The 16,408-nt window shown below is 42.6% G+C and overlaps 1 protein-coding gene across 1 annotated transcript in view; it reads left to right on the top strand.

Moving 5' to 3' along the window:
- The window catches only part of LOC147751542 (uncharacterized), a 785,370-nt gene that overhangs the window by 765,578 nt on the left and 3,384 nt on the right, over nucleotides 1-16,408 (top strand). Inside the window, exon 10 of the mRNA XM_086938708.1 lies at nucleotides 4,425-4,664. Coding sequence (XP_086794834.1) covers nucleotides 4,425-4,664 — 240 coding nt within the window. The remainder of the gene's footprint in view (nucleotides 1-4,424; nucleotides 4,665-16,408) is intronic.

Here is a 16,408-nt window from a genome sequence, read left to right as displayed (position 1 = left end):
ATCCCTATTCAATAGTTTAGTATATAACCATCTCCCATCATCATCTGAATCTTGAGAGAGCAATTTAACAGAAAGTAATTTGTGAAAAAGAGTTATAATCCTATTTCGTTGACCATCTCATGGTGAGAAAAAGACTTCACCAACCCATCCCCTTCTCAAATTTAAGGATTCATTTACCATAAGATGTGATTCCTGTAAAATAGCTATATCTACCTCAAGCTTGGACAAATGCAATAAAATAAGTTGTCTCTTCATGGGAGAATTTAAACCTTTGACATTCCAAGAGACAATTTTCATAGACATACAAATGTTACAGAAAAAAGAGAGACCTTGATCTAGACAAGCCATATAGTAAGTAGGATACAAACCATTCAACAACCCAACTGTTTTAAAAAATAATAAAACATTCCACTTAAAGTGAATATGAATAAATAGATAGAAAAGTATCAAAAGAAAAAAAAGGAGTGCAATTAGAGAAAAAGAAAGATAATGGATGGATAAAGAAAAAAGAAAAAACCAGTAAGAAGAGAAGACAAAAAGAGAAAAACATACCTAAAAAGTCCATTATAAGACAGGGCGGATGATAGTACATGGAATAGAGGCCCCGTCAAGCCATATGGAATGGAGGACGAAAGGGACCACAGCACATAGGACGAAGAAAAAAAACAGGCACAAACATAAACAATCCGGTAAAAGAAGAAAAAAGGCAGTTAGTATAAAAGAACTGCATTAATATATTCAGATATAACAAAACAAACAATGCTAAAATAGTCAATAACGCACTAAAGTTGAAAACAAATCTAACAAGCCAAGAACTACTGTGAAAGTCCAATGAAACTAAATGGCCCGAGAAGCAGATGCTCTAGAAGTTTCCATAAACTCTAAATTGCAGGAATTGATGAAGCTCTTTGCAGGATCAGGTCATCATTAATTGTGAGTTTATTCTTAAAAGTAATTTTAAATAGGCAAGGATGAAACCATAACAAGCTCCAAGAGATCATAGATCAGATCTCATGTTAAGAAATTCCTTGGGTCTATTTTCTGTGCTTTGGGCATAGCCTTGAGAAAAATATAAAGTGTTACCCGACCATGAGATACGTTGAATTGACTCAACCTCTGCAAGAACTTTAAGCAAGTTAGTATATTCCAGAAAGTACAAGTTAACGCCTCTTCTTCTCAATTAATTAGATGCAACAGCAGGTTGACAATCTAATCTATGAGTACGCTGAATATTAAGATCTGTTCCTTACGGCAAATTCAGCCTCCTAGGGATACGGATTTGAAGAAAGGGAGGGACTCAGGGCCCTCTGTGTGTTCATGTAGTCCATAGATGCAAAGATTGTTTTTTTTATCAAGGTCCTCAACCTTTTTCTGAAGGGAGGAGACTTAAGACTGAAGTGCGTTGACCTTGTCATCAGTAAGCCCAAGGGATGATACACTTTACTTCACCACGGTTAGTCTCTCATCCATCCGAGCCCAATTATTCATGAGAAACTGCAGCTCAGCATTGGTTTCCTTCATGTGGGGACGCAGAGCACATATCTCCTCAAACAACAAATCATAGGAAACAGGAGAAGAAGATTATGGCGGGGAAAAAAGAAGCAACCAACTCTGCAAATTAAAAAGGCAAATGACAATATTTAGCATGTGAATGATTAAACGATCATAAGCACCGCACCAGAGGCGCCGCTCCTCTGTGAGGAGCTCTTTCATCTTAAAATGTCAGCCGCTACTGCAATGAGGAGATGTTTGTCTCGGGTTAAAAGCAAGCTGAAGGGAAAATGAGAGCTACCTCCTATATCACAAAGACATCTGCAAGCAAGGACACCCATTCAAAAGTGAAGAAAACGATGTTATGTAGCCGTCGGTCCATGCTGCTCCGAGAAGAGTCACTCAGATGCCGCCATCTTCTGTGGGCATCAATTCACGCCCCCCTCGTATGTTATCTTAATAAGTCCATTGTAACAATTGTGCAACTGCTTGTCTCTAGTCTTGGAATGCAAAGTGGGCAGCATCAAAGACCATCTCTCATTGCTGAACCAGTTCCACATGTGAAATCCACAAAGCATTTCCCTCTGGATTTTTCTACACCAATAATGAACAATAGTTGGGGTCTACACTCACCAGTATAAAATCTGGCTCTCTAAATTACCCTGCAACATTTTTTTTAAAATCACTTGGCCCCATATTGTCCCACCATTGTTTTGCTTCTTCAACCTTTTGTCTTCGTCTTGCTAGGTGGCCCATGGTAGTAAAACCTGCTCTTTATTGCTCATACACTAGCAGTTTCCACCCTATCATCATATCGCCACAAAGCCCTAATTGCCTTTTTTTCCTCCAAGTGAGAAGCTGAGCGGATATTATGCTAAGATTAATCTCTTTGGGATGCTTTCAAAATGTACCTTGGCTCCATCTAAGGTACCCGATCAGTAATTATTACTGTCCTAAATGACCTCAGTGTGATGTCTGATGCTTGTTGATCTTTCATACCTGTTAACAGTGTGTGGCACATCTATTGTACTCTTTTAGACCTGTTAACAGTGTTTGGCACAACTGATGTCTGAAAATCTTGGCACTGTGTCTCTTCATCTTACATTGTTCTGATCCTTAAGTGCTTCCAGGTCCTCCTTCTTCTTTCCACCATAAACCTTTGAATCAAGGAAACTGTTCTAGCATTTCTTTGGGCTCCTGTTTGCCACCCAACATTGCCAGCTAGGACACTGTCTCAAAGTAAGCATGGTCACCTATGAGGCCATCCTCTCTGACCTCCAGATATGGGGACTTGTCATCTGCCTTCAAAAGTGGCCAAGTATCTGGAGGCGGAGCTGAACTCTGACATGTTTGTGGGCTTCCAAATAGCAGTGTTATTTGCCTGCTTTACCAGTTAAGGCTCCTCCATGCCTGTAAAGGCACTGGGAAGAGTTAAGGCTCCTCCAAGCCTGTAAAGGCACTGGGAAGAGTCAGGATGGATGCTGCAATAGACTGTTTCTGGCAACCCCAATTTTTGGCTTCACAGACCCCATGTGATCCAGAATATGACTTCTCTACTAGCAGTGAAACAAGACTATCAGCCACGTGCATCAAGCGATTTTGGAGTCGCAAACGGTGCGAATCACAAAATTCGGCCGTTTGCAATTCCAAAATCACTTTTTTGGATGCATTAAACAATTTTTTAGAAATCGTAATTTTTTGCGATTTCTAAAAATGCGATTGCTTTTAAGGAATCGCATTTTTGCGATTCCTTAAATGCAATGCATGAATGTTTAAAAAAATGCGAATTCGCAAATTAGGGGAGCACATTAACACGAGGTTGAACCTCGTGTTAATTTGCGAAATCTTTCAAAAATGCTTTGGACATGTGTGTGTGAAACTTGCACTTAATAAAAAATTTCAAGGGTGCAGGGGGGTGGTCCTTTGGACCCCCCTCAGCACCCTTGAAATGCATTAACAAATTGCGATTCGCAAAATGAAAATCGCAAAATGTTAATGTCTTCCCATTGATTCCTATGGACCTTTTGGCCCATAGGAATCAATGGGGAGGTTTTCCTTAATTGCGATTCGCAAAATGTGAATCGCAATTAAGGAAAATTAGGAAATCGCAAAAATATTTGCGAATTATTCATGCATTGCCGTTTGCGATTTCTAAATTGCGATTCCTTAATTTTCGCAATTTAGGAATCGCAAACGGGTGCAATGATGCATGTGGCCGTATGTCTCTACATGTCGATTTTCCTGCACTCTTTATTGGTTTCTTACCATTTATGGAATCTTGATTAAACCCCTGTGTTTATTCACTGTTCACTTCTGGTCTGTCTCCTCAGTTAATCAATGATACAGTCCAGTGCTACATCCTTTTGTGTTCTAGCATTACTGATCTACCTTAGGTTCAAAAGTCAGTGAAGGCATGCTCTTGTCTTCTCATTCCTTGGCCATATTCAGTAAAATACGGCGCCCCTCTCTTTGAAAATTACCCCCATCATTTCTGCCAAAGGAAACTTCACAAAACCAGGGTCATTGGCTTCCAAACTTGTGCATAGGCTAGCCTTCAGCTTAAGCCTTTTCTTTAGCTTCTAGTATCCTGTGGCAATGCCATTATTGGTGCGTGTGTGTGTTAAAAAAGACTAAACTTCAGTAGAATACTTGAAAGTGAATGTTTGTGGAAAAATGCTCGTACTTTCGTACTATGCTTGTTAAAATCTGATGTTAGGGTCAAACCGGAGCTAAAGGATAGCTTCCTATGTTACAATGCAAGTATTCTACCACAGCTAGAAATATATTTTGTGCATAGTATATGTCAGTATAATGTTATCACTCACCAATCAATCACATAAAGTCTATTTATGTTATGCAGATGTTAAATCAGCTTGTCACTGTTTATCGTGTTGCAGTAATCAATACTGAGTTTGCCCTTTTTTTAAACTTAGGTTTCTAGTCAAAATATTGACCAAAATGCAATCACCGTAGAGAAAATCCCGAAGCCTATAGAGCTTGTGGAAGAACAGAACAAACATGTTATAGATCTCGACAGTAGAATAATAAGTCCAAATTTCGAAGAAGATAATGAGGCTTCAAACAAGGAATCTTCTGGGGAGAAAGGCCAAAGTATCTTTTCCTCAGATCACTCTCAAGAGGAACAAATGAAACGTGATGGCCGAGCAAAACCGGTATGTATTTCAAGAACAATGGAATCTTTTAAATAAAGTTTAACACTGATATAAGAAACAGTAAAAGTAACAAAGTACAATGTGTGATAAAAAGTAATACAATTTTTTGCGCTAGAGCTTATCTCATATCCACATGGTTAAAGCTTTCAACTGGAAACTAAGTTATGATTTGAATCACAAAGCAAAATACTATAGAAACTGAATCTAAAGTCAGATTGGTTAAATGATATATATTGAAAAGTAGTCTGAGTGGTTGCAAGCAGCGACCTAGATGAGGAAATTCTGTCCATATCTAACTCCAATTCGAACATTGGACTAATTGGACATCCACTGAAGACTGCGGGGAATGAGATTTTGATATCAATTTATGATTATGATTAATTTAATAACTTATCTCATTCGTCAATTTCGGACCGAGTTTTATCTGTCATTGAGTAAAAGACAACCCCCGCATAGGTTAGACAAACCCCATTAACTGACGCCACTCCGAAGAACCACTTACAACTGATAAAGTTTAAGAGTTTTATATAAAGTTAATTTGAATGCAATACAATCCACTCAGGATAAAACCTCAAAGTATACAAAATACAAAATCAGTTACAATATCAGCAATTTAAGCTTCGATGTGAAGTGGTTCCTTCTGCGTCATCTGCAGTAAGATAAAATAATCAAGTTAAAACTGTCCCTACTCTATGCTATGTGACATCCCTACTTCGCAAGTTTCTTCACTAAAAAGGTGTCAGCAGTTTGACTTCCAAAGAAGTTCAAACTCTCTTAGCCTCTAAAGGAATCTTAAGTTTCAGAAGCAGTACCCTATCTGCCTACCCATCTGCTCTCTAAGGGTCCTCGGCCTACTGCTCCCTTGCGCTCTGATCTCTCAGCGCATCTGCTCAAGGCATCTACCCTTGTCTTCGCTCTCGCCTTAGCCTAATGCTAATAGCTCTGCCAATTGCCCTTCTCTGATTGCTCTCCTCCCCGGGGTGCTGTCCCTAAAATACACAATCACAGTGTGGGTGGAACGCCCCTTGACGCCCACCACGGACTTTCCCCGATGATGTCAACTTCTGGCTTCTTCCATTGGTCCATTCCTTGCGTCGTTCGTTAAGTTGACCCTTCTCCTTAGATGTCATCTTCATCATCTCGTTGGCGACTTTTACTGACTCCTTTCACGCAAAAGTCAAATGACCTTAAACAAAACTTTAACTTTATGTCGCTTAACTTGACCCTGCTAGGTCCTGTGAATGATCTTGTTAAAACATAGTTCACATTCAAAAGTCTCTCTCCTCACGTACGAGCAATAAGCTCCGTCCGGCATTGTCACCTTAAATCTAACAAGTGCTAGACTTCCTGGCTCTCACGTCCACATCAAACTATTTACGACTTTTACAAGCCCTCTAAATTACATACATTTGACTATGTTCCTTCGAACTCTTGGTCAGTCAGGTTACAATCACAAATGACCTAAACTCTTCCAGCATTCCTACAAAACCCTCTACACAGTATAACCTTTGGCATACATTTATATATTCGTACTTTAACCAAGTCTTAGTTATACTTGAATACATTTTACATAGAATATAACTACATAGAGTATAACTTATACATTCTCATTGGTTACATCGTTATGTAAGTTCTCTATACATTTATCCATGTTACATTTCTCGCCGTTTCTCCATTTAAAGTTACACACGTACACAAATTCTACTGTGCACGTTCTACTTTTCATAAGCATTTCTACACATTTCTATATTTACCCATTATGTATACGGGCCTTCTATGTCTAGTGCATGTTTAACGTGTAAATACATTCACATTTTCTATACCATGGTATCACTTTAGTTGACTTTTATGCTATAGTCGTCGACTTCACATTACGATATGCGTTTCATTCCTACGTTTACAATATATGCGTCTAAATATGGCTGCGATATACATTTTATTCAAATTGCGCTCTCTCAGTTCCCCCCTTTGATGACTTTTAGGAGTCATCACTAAAAGCAATTTGAATACATTCTTTTATACAGAACTAGTTACATCATTTCCTCTTTTTATCGATTTGAGTGCTCTCAGACTTTTATACTGTTGATCTTGTAAAACAGCTAGTCTCCTTTCTTGATCTCTCATCGATCTTTGTAACTGGTTCGACCTATACCATTTATATAATTTTACTAATCCTAATAATGTAATTATGCAAATTAATATTATTAATACAGGCTTTAAGATATACCAAACTATACTTTTGCCAAGATTAGCAAACCAACTTCCAACCTTTCCTACTCCATTTCCTACTTTTTCCCAAACATTTATTTTTGACAAGTCTTCGATTTCTTGATGAATCTGTGTTATATTGCTTATGACTTTCTCAAGTGGTTTTGAATTATCAGGAATATATGTACAACATTCCTGAACTTTCAAAGCCTTGCAAACTCCGCCTTCCTTTGCTAGTATTACATCTAAAGCAAGTCTGTTCTGAAGAACCATTGCTCTGATCGACTGCATCTCACCTTCTACTAGCAATAATGACCTTGCAGTACTGGCAGACAATCTATCTACGACTGTCGCTAACCTTCTAATCTTAACATCGTTAAGGATCAACCCTAACAATGGAAACATCGCTCCAAATACATCTCCTACTACCTCTGTCTCTCCTACTTCCCTTTTCGTTCTCGTCGAAGCCTTTCCTTCTATTATCGCCAAATCCTTTGCATGATATATTTTGGGGAAGACAATTGCCAAGTAACACGAACCATACCAATTGTCAGGTAGTTTTACATAGGCATTTCTCCCACATACAAAATACACATTTGGAATAGCTTGCATCCCTTTCATAAAATCTTTCGTGTAGTACTCCAGTTTAAAAGAGTGCTCGCAACTAACTTCACCTACAAATTCACTCTCATAATATGTCTTGCTTCGAGCTAAACATAACTTTCCCTTCTGCGTTCTATCCAATGCTATTGGACCATTGCTACCTTTCTTTTTATGTGCCTTCTCTTCTTCTGTCCAATCTGTTTTCCATTGTCCTGTCATTTTTAGAATCTTCTGCCTTCTGTATCGGTCATCTACTTGTCCAATAAACTTCTTCTCTACCTCTGATATTTTGCAAGTCAGATTATTCCTACGTGCATATGATGTATCTAATGTATCCCAAGGAAGAAAGAATTTAGCCAGTCTATCCTCCTTTTTGTAATAGTCCCACTTATTCATTTGCTTATAATTCGGAACTTCAGGCAGTACCGAATCATAATTTGAAAAGTAGTACTCAAATCCTTCTCTACCATAAAATATACTAAGCAGTAACCTACATGTTATCCCATAAGTCAATGGGAGATGGTGATATCTAATGCCTTCGTCTACAGAAGCCGGCAATTGCATACAAACGTAGCAATCTTTGGCCCCCATGGCATCGATATATTCGTATAACAGTTTAGCGTATGCGTTTGACCTAAAATTTCCCTGTGACTCGTCTACGTGTAATCTACGAGCTTCATCTGCAAGTAACGCCTTTCCACGTATAACATTGCTCTCCTCCTTCTTTCCCACAAGAGCAGGTTTCAAAGTCGTTACAGTTTTTACATTTGCTATTTCTTCATCACTCTCATGTCCTATCATGTAAGATATTGTTACTACTATAATTATGAGAAATATCACTATTGCTATAAGTGTACCTACTATACATCTCGCCTTTCGGTTTGGGCTGCCGTTCTCCATGTCATCAAACAGCGTACCTCGTTCTCTAGCGAAAATTCTCCTTTCCAATCTTTGGTTGCTTGGTTGCTTTCTCAGTCCTTAAAGTGCTTTCATTAACAAAAGTCTCTTTTTCTCAACAATGTCTTTTTCTCTTTTCGCAACAGACAACCCTAGCCCTTCTCCGTCCTCTAAATGTAATCCCTAATTTTATTCTTCTGTCCACTCGGCGCTAGGTTATCTTCTTCTTTTTAGCTTATATACAAAAGTCTTTTTATGCATCAACAATTATTTTCGGACCTGCAGCTTTCACAACAATTATTAATAATTCAAAGCGAATAACTTTTTCTTCTTCTTCTGACATTTGCTGCCCAAATGTTGGAAATTGTAATCTTTTTAGCACTAGATCTTGAATTTGACTCAAACGCGGGGGTATGGGAAGTGTGAAAGTCAGTAACCCCTCAGTCTCGAGTCCAGGCGTCAACATCCATATCTCCACTGCCACAAATGGATCGAGATCGATTACTTTCACGCTCTTCACTCTCCCAGATTTCTGTCCCCAAGACATCTGCTAGATAAGTCCACTCTGGGGTGGCGTACCTTCTGCAGGGCACACGTACCCTTCTCGATCTTCGTGGACTCTCCGTTCCTGAGTCTGTCGTTTCTTCCTCCTGATCCGATTCTTCAGTGATCGGGGCAAGAGTTCTTTCTTTCTTTCCTTCCGAACTTGGCCTTTTCCTTCTCTCCGGCCAACTGGCTTCGTCACTCCTTGTCTTTCCGCTCCTTGTTCTAGGACCTGTCTCTTGGTCACTCTCAGTCTGCTCGATATCTGTGTCGGACTCCCAATTACTTTCTTCTCCTGAGACAACTTCGGTCCCACTAGTGTCCTGACCTTCGTCGTCCTGTTCCAACACAGTTTCAGTGTCTTCGATCACCTCCCCAGCTTGGCTTTCCCTCTCTATGGCTTCTCCGCTTCCCGTCGGATTTTCATCCGAGAGAGGAGCTGTTTCCTCTGGAGGTGGTGGCACTCTTCGGGTGTGTGAGGCATGTATCCAGTTTGGCAGACCTCCACACTTCACCGCAGTATTCGTTACAAGTATGACTTGAAACGGTCCTCGCCAACGCACATCTAAGCAGTTCTTCCTGACATGCTTCTTCACCAGGACCCAGTCTCCTGAACTCAGGTCGTGGCACAAGTCTTGTGCTGATGGAACCTCTGCAGCCTGGACCTGGAGGGACACAGAATTAACGGCATCAGACAGTCCCTTGCAGTAGTCCAAGATCAAATCGTCTGTGATGTTCACTAGCGCTGCAGTCGGAACCGATGGCAATCTCATAGCTCTCCCCATTAGCACTTCGTGTGGAGAGAGGCCTGTTCTTCTATCAGGTGTGCTACGTATGCTCATAAGAACCACTGGAAGTGCGTCTGGCCAACTCAGGGATGTCGATGAACAAACTTTAGCCAGTCTGGACTTGATGGTACTGTTAATTTGTTCTACAATCCCTGAAGCTTCTGGTCGATAGCTGCAGTGTAACTTCTGATCGATATTCAAAGCTGAACATAGCATCTTCACCACTTCGCTATTAAAATGAGTTCCTCTGTCCGATTCCAAAGAGGGTGGCACCCCAAACCTCGGTATTAACTCTCTAAGTAACAATTTTGCTACTGTAAGTGTATCGCACCTACGTGTAGGGTAAGCCTCAACCCATCTAGAAAATATGCAGACAATCACTAAAACGTATCTGAGTCTGTTGCATGGAGGCATTTCTATAAAGTCAATCTGCATCCTATTGAAAGGCCCCCCAGACCTCCCTATGTGACTCAAGGTAACTGGTGTTCTCTTTCCCACGTTTAGTTGCTGACAGATCGCACATCGCTGACACACTGCTTCTGCCGCTACTCTAAACTTAGGATTAAACCACGTCTGTCTGAATACTCTCACCATAACATCTCTTCCTATGTGTGCTGATCCATGCAATTTCCTTGCCATTGGACTAACAAGTTCATTTGGTAAAACTGCCCTTCCGTCGGCAGAAACCCAAAAATTCATCTCGCCTTTTACACAACCTGCTGTTTCCCAGCTCCTTTTCTCATCATCTGGTGCATTTTCCTGTACGGCTCTTAATTCATCCCATGTATCTACAGTATCTAGTAACATTGTCAATTCAGTTCTTTCCTGGATTCCCCCCACTTTTACATCGGTGTGAGAATATCCCTGCTCTGCGCAATACCGTGCTACTTCATCAGCATATCTGTTTCCTAGTGATACAAAATCAACCTTCTTTGTATGCGCAACACATTTGACCACAGCTATGGCCATAGGTTTTTGCAAAGCCTCTAACAGAAGTCTCACCAATTCTCCATTCCTAATGGGAGAACCCGAGGAGGTCATATAACCTCTTTGAGACCATAACTGCCCGTAATCGTGAACTACCCCGAAACCATACTGGCTATCGGTGCATATGGTGACTCGAAGTTTGTCGCCTGCTAAGCAAGCACGAGTCAAAGCAACAATTTCGGCTACCTGCGCGGAGTGTACTCCTTCCAGGCAAGCGGCTTCTATTACTCTGGTAATCGTGCAAACTGCATAAGCTGCTCGCAGCTGACCGACATCGTCTCTTACACATGAACCATCAACGAAGAAAATTTCGTCTGGGTCTGTCAATGGCTCATCTACGATATCAGGTCTTGGTTTGGTACATAGTTCAGTCACATCGAGGCAGTCATGATCTGTACAATTTTCATCCTCCACTTCATTCGGAAGTGGCATCAAAGTTGCAGGATTCAAGACGGAGCATCTCTTTAGGGTCACATTCTCGGCAGCCAGTATGACTTGCTCGTAGCGTGTGAGCCTGCTATTCGTCAGATGCTGAGTCTTCGTCCTGGTCATTAACAATTCCACAGAATGCGGCACATACACCACTAACTGGTGTCCCATGACTACGCTCTCCGATCTCTCAATGCTGACACCCGTTGCGGCTACGGATTTGAGACATCCGGGCAACGCTGCGGCTACTGGATCTAATGTAGCCGAAAAATACGCCACTGGCCTGCGCGCATCTCCGTGGATCTGAGCTAAAACCGCTAAAGCGCATCCCTCTCTCTCGCAGCAGTAAAGCGAAAAAGGTTTGGTGTAATCTGGCATTCCCAAAGCCGGGGCACGACATAAGTCCTCCCTCAGCTGTAAAAATGCCATCAAACAATCTTTGTCCCATGGTACCGGATCACTTACTCCTTTGTGCGTCAGTTGTAGTAACGGTTTGGCCTTCAGTGAAAAGTTTGCTATCCATTGTCGACAATAACCGACCATGCCTAGAAACATCCTGACTTCTCTTTGTGTTGTAGGCGCGTTCATTTTCATGATCGCCTCTATTCTGTCTGGAGACACCTTTCGCTTTCCCTTTTCAATCCTATGGCCCAAGTATTGCACCTCAGTCTTACAATATTGCAATTTACTTGGAGACACCTTGTGCCCGTTCTCGGCCAAGTGATTTAACAAGGTTATGGTGTCTTCTCTGCAAGCTTCCTCAGTTTCTGACGCAACTAGGAGGTCGTCTATGTACTGGACCAGAACTGAATTCTTGGGCAGTACTAGACTTTCAAGGTTTCGTTTTAATAACTGGTTAAAGATCGATGGGCTTTCTGTATACCCCTGAGGGATACGACACCATGTTAAAACGCGATCTTCCAGCTTAAAAGCGAAAAGATACTGGCTCTCTTCATCTAAAGGTATCGAAAAGAAAGCCTGGCACAAATCTATCACGGTAAACCATTCCGCTTGGAACGGTATCTGAAACAATATCACTGATGGATTCGGTACCACTGGACAACATGAGACAACAATGTTATTAATCTTTCGAAGATCCTGCACTATTCTGTATTTTCCACTAGGCTTCTGCAAACCCATGATCGGGGAGTTACATGGACTACCCACGATCTCCTTCAGTATTCCTTGTTTGATCATGGATTCGATCACAGGCTTTATTCCTGCAATCGTCTCTGGCGTTAGTTTATACTGTGGTGTTCTTGGATACTCAGCATGGGGTCTTACCAAGATCTTTACCGGTTCTACTCCCTTGATTAATCCTATTTCTTCCCCAGTAAAATCCCATACCTCAGCTGAGACTTTCTCCTTCAAGTCCTGTGGAAGCTCCTCCACTGTTAAGGTAGGATATAGTTCCACACATTCCTGTGAGTTCATAACTTTAAAATCAGCATCCTCGTCATTAGTCTGTACTTCTACTCCTTCTGGTGTGCAATGTATCGTGCAGTTCAATTTACACAGCAAATCTCTCCCTAGTAAGCACACAGGACTAGAATCACAGATCACAAACTGATGTTCGTCACTGTAATTCCCTATCCTTACTGACACTGGTTCGGTCAGGGGATTCGTCATCCTTTTGTTCGCGACTCCTACCACCTGAATCATTTCTCCTGATATTGGCAGACCTGGGACTACTGCAGATCTCAACGTGGATCGAGTGGCCCCCGTATCCACCAAAAAGGTTGTAGGACATCCAGCTACTTCAGCCTCTACGTATGGTCCTCTCTGATCTACTTCCAAGGCGGCTCCTAGAGTACAATCTTCCTCCCTATTCGCCCGCTGCCCTGTAAGTGGATCAACGTAGTAGCATTCCTCTCCCCCTACAAACAATGGCATCTGTCTGTAGGTTTTCCCTCCGTTTGTGATGCGAGGTGGTTGAGGAAACGGGGCTCGAGGAGTTTGAGTCCCCCCTTTGAGAAACTTGCCTTTCGGGACTGTGGCTCCCTTAACCACGTTGTTCTGAACCTCTTCCTCCTCCTGCTCTAATTCCCCTGTCTCAACGTTGTAAGGACACTCGCGTCGCCAGTGTCCCACCTCGTTACACTGATGGCATCTTGTTGTCTTTTTCAGTGACGCGATATCCATTCTCGGTCTCGGTCTTTCTTCCTCATCTCTGCTCTGATTGTTCTGTTTCTTTGCTTGCGTTCCTATTCCCTGTTGCCGCTGTTTATCCTTTCCAGCAGCTTGCATTTGCACTAGCATTAACTTTTCCTTGAGCTTCTTTGCCTTAGAATCTATCTCGTCGCTACAGTACCTTGCATACCTCAGAATTTCATCTAAAGGTTTGTTCTGCCAACAGATCAGATGCTGTTGAATCATGAGGCATATGTCTGGTCTCAATCCGAGAACAAACTTCGACACAAACTGTCCTATGTCCTTAGGATCCATTACGTCTAACCCGCTGTACTGCTTGAATGCTTTCAGCAATCGCTCATAGAACTCATGAACTGTCTCTTTCGGCTCCTGAGTAGTTCGATCTATCTTTACCCAGTCTATGTCTTGCACCGGCACTTTCTCTTTTAGCCATGTTATTACTCTCTCGTATTTTTCCATGACTCTAACTGATGGACCATTTGTCCGAGTATCTCTCGGTGGCTCACAAGTAGGCCATTCAACACTAAGCTTGCACGCCGTCCACAAGTCTCCGGGTACTACGATATCGAACAGTGTGTTCAAATCGATCCACAGTACCTTCGAGATCTTCACGAATCTTTCTACCTGTTTATACCACTCGACGGGATTATCTCTAAGCTTTGGGAAGGAATTGGTAAATGCCGCCAAATCCCCCCTACTCCAGGGCACATGAACGTAGCTTCCATTCGCGATTTCTCGCAAAGGGAAGGCTTCCATTCGCATCAAGTCTGCGTCCTGAGATTTCCCAAGCACGCTCCGTCTAACGGAGCCCTTCTTGGACCATCTTTCCTCCCATCTATCCAGATCTTTCCATATTCTGATACTTACGATCAATTCCCTTATGTGTACCTTCAGCGCGATCGTTCTACGCTCATCCAGATCCCGATCTGTGCAAGTTAGCCTATGGTTACTCTGTAAAGCCTTAGTTCGCGACAGGTCTACCATGTACCTGTTTGCCAAATTAGATAGGTTCTCATGAGCTGACCTCGCTCTTCGAGTAATATCCTTGGATAAGAACAATATTTCATCTGGTGTATACAAGTCTAATCTCTCTAGTGACACTGTGCCATCAATTATTTCATCCAAGTCTGACTTCAAGCTCATTACGTCAAGTCGTTTTGCTTTTATTTCAGCCTTCAGCATTTCAGTCCGGTGCTGTTCTCTCATATCCCTCTCACCTCCACTGTGCGCCCTACGCCTGAGCACAGGTGAGTTATGAGGAGTCTTCCTTCCTTCTCTTTGTTCCCACCTCTCTAGGTCCCAAGCCTTTCCATCTTCACGTGGGGTATGGTGGAATAATGCTCCGTCCCCCAACCCTACGTTCCGACTTTTCGGCTCGGTTTCTCCAGATGTGAGATAGGATCCACCGTTCTGTTCTAACCCACCGTAACTCGCTTGTTGTCTGGTGTCGCTTAATAAACGATAAGGTCCTTCACGGCCCTCCATGTTCCCGTGATCTCTTTCATGATCACCGGATGAATGGCGAGACGTTTCGCGACTCCCTATGTTCTCATGACTCTGTCCACTATCGCCGGATGCATGTCGAGACGCTTCGCGACTCTCCATGTTTCCGTGATTCCAGTGTCTCACATCTTCACCTGGGGCATGGTGTGTGCACCTAAAGGTATTCCGGTACTCCTGTGCCCTACGTTCCCCTTCACTGAAGGTGACGCGAGGCACTTCGCCACACCCTGCACTTCTGTCTTCGCACATTGGCCTGTTGCCGCTATTGGTAGGACAAGTATCTCTTCTGCTTTCTTGACTCCCTCTCTCCCACTCGGGGCTGCTTTCGCCAGCTCCACAATGAGAGAGAATCTTGTTATCCTGCTCTCTCCACTCGGGTCCCGTTTCTAAACTTCTATTCCGAGCCTCTTCGGCAGTGTCCCAATCCTTCAAATATTCTCTTAAATCCTTAAAAGACTTTGGTTTAGGACCCCTCAAATCCATTGGCCCTCTTCGATCTCCCTGTTCTATCCTGAGACCCGTTGCGGAATCTAATGGGGTACTCCGACTCATCGGTGCTAGTATTTGCCTTTGGGGATTCATTGTGGCATTCCTATTCTCCACTTCTGCTCTTTCACTGTCCCATCGTGCCTGTTCCTCCTGCTGGACCCCTTCTGGGTTATAGATTGACACAATAGGGCCTATGGTAACCGGAACCTGCAAAGCGTCCGGCATTTGGTACGACCTAGCGCATTGCGTCTCTGGCACCTTCTGGACCACAAATCTTCCCACTACTCTCTGTTCAGAACTAGTTTGGGGTATTTCCTCAGTCTTGTTAGCGTCCCACTCCGTTACTGGGATCGATTTATATTCCCCCCACCTAGCTCCGTCCGCTTGCGGTAATATGGGACTCGCAAGTTCACCGCTGTATGGAGGTGGTTTATCTGTTAATAGCCTCTCTATTAGATCCTCCTCCGACTCGCTTTCCTCATCTTCTTGTTCTAGAGGTTTCCTTTCTCCCGTGGCCTCTATCATAGTGAACAGTTTGTCCGCTTCTATCTTTTGTACTCTCCATTTCTTAGCTTCTTCATCCCATTTGGCATCCTGTACTGCCTTTACCGATCGTCTCACTCTCTCTTGGCGCCTCTTTACGCCCCTTTCGTGTGCTGTTCTAAACCACACACCAAGAGCTTCAAATTGTGTTGGCCTCGGTAGAGGTCTCATTGAAAGCATCGTCGCCTTCAGTTGGTTCAACACATCTAATTTAAACGTTCCGAATCTTGGAAACGCCAGTTCTTTTTGCCCTTCAGTTAGCCTATGCCACTCGGAGATCCATAATATCGAATGTAAGCCTACATTGACTGCCATATGATATGCTGGTGTGCCTTCTGGTGGAGCTTCTTCTCCGGCATATACATTTCTCCTTTTTCTTTTAAAGATTTTTCCTAAACCCTTGAAACACTTCATTTTGATAACGTACGATATTCCTTACTAATTCTCTTCCTTATTTACGTCTTGATGACTACCACCAATCCCTGTGCGACTCTCGCTTAATCAGCCTATCCCAGCACGGTTCTACACCAACCGACCAATCTCAGCGCGGCTCTACGCTGACGTCACTTGTCTCTTCTTCAGCAGCTTCCCTCGCTTCTCAAC

This window comes from Lissotriton vulgaris, chromosome 1_1 (genome assembly GCF_964263255.1).
Source record: "Lissotriton vulgaris chromosome 1_1, aLisVul1.2, whole genome shotgun sequence".
NCBI classification, from domain to species: domain Eukaryota; kingdom Metazoa; phylum Chordata; class Amphibia; order Caudata; family Salamandridae; genus Lissotriton; species Lissotriton vulgaris.
This window is presented reverse-complemented; position numbering and strand designations above follow the sequence as displayed.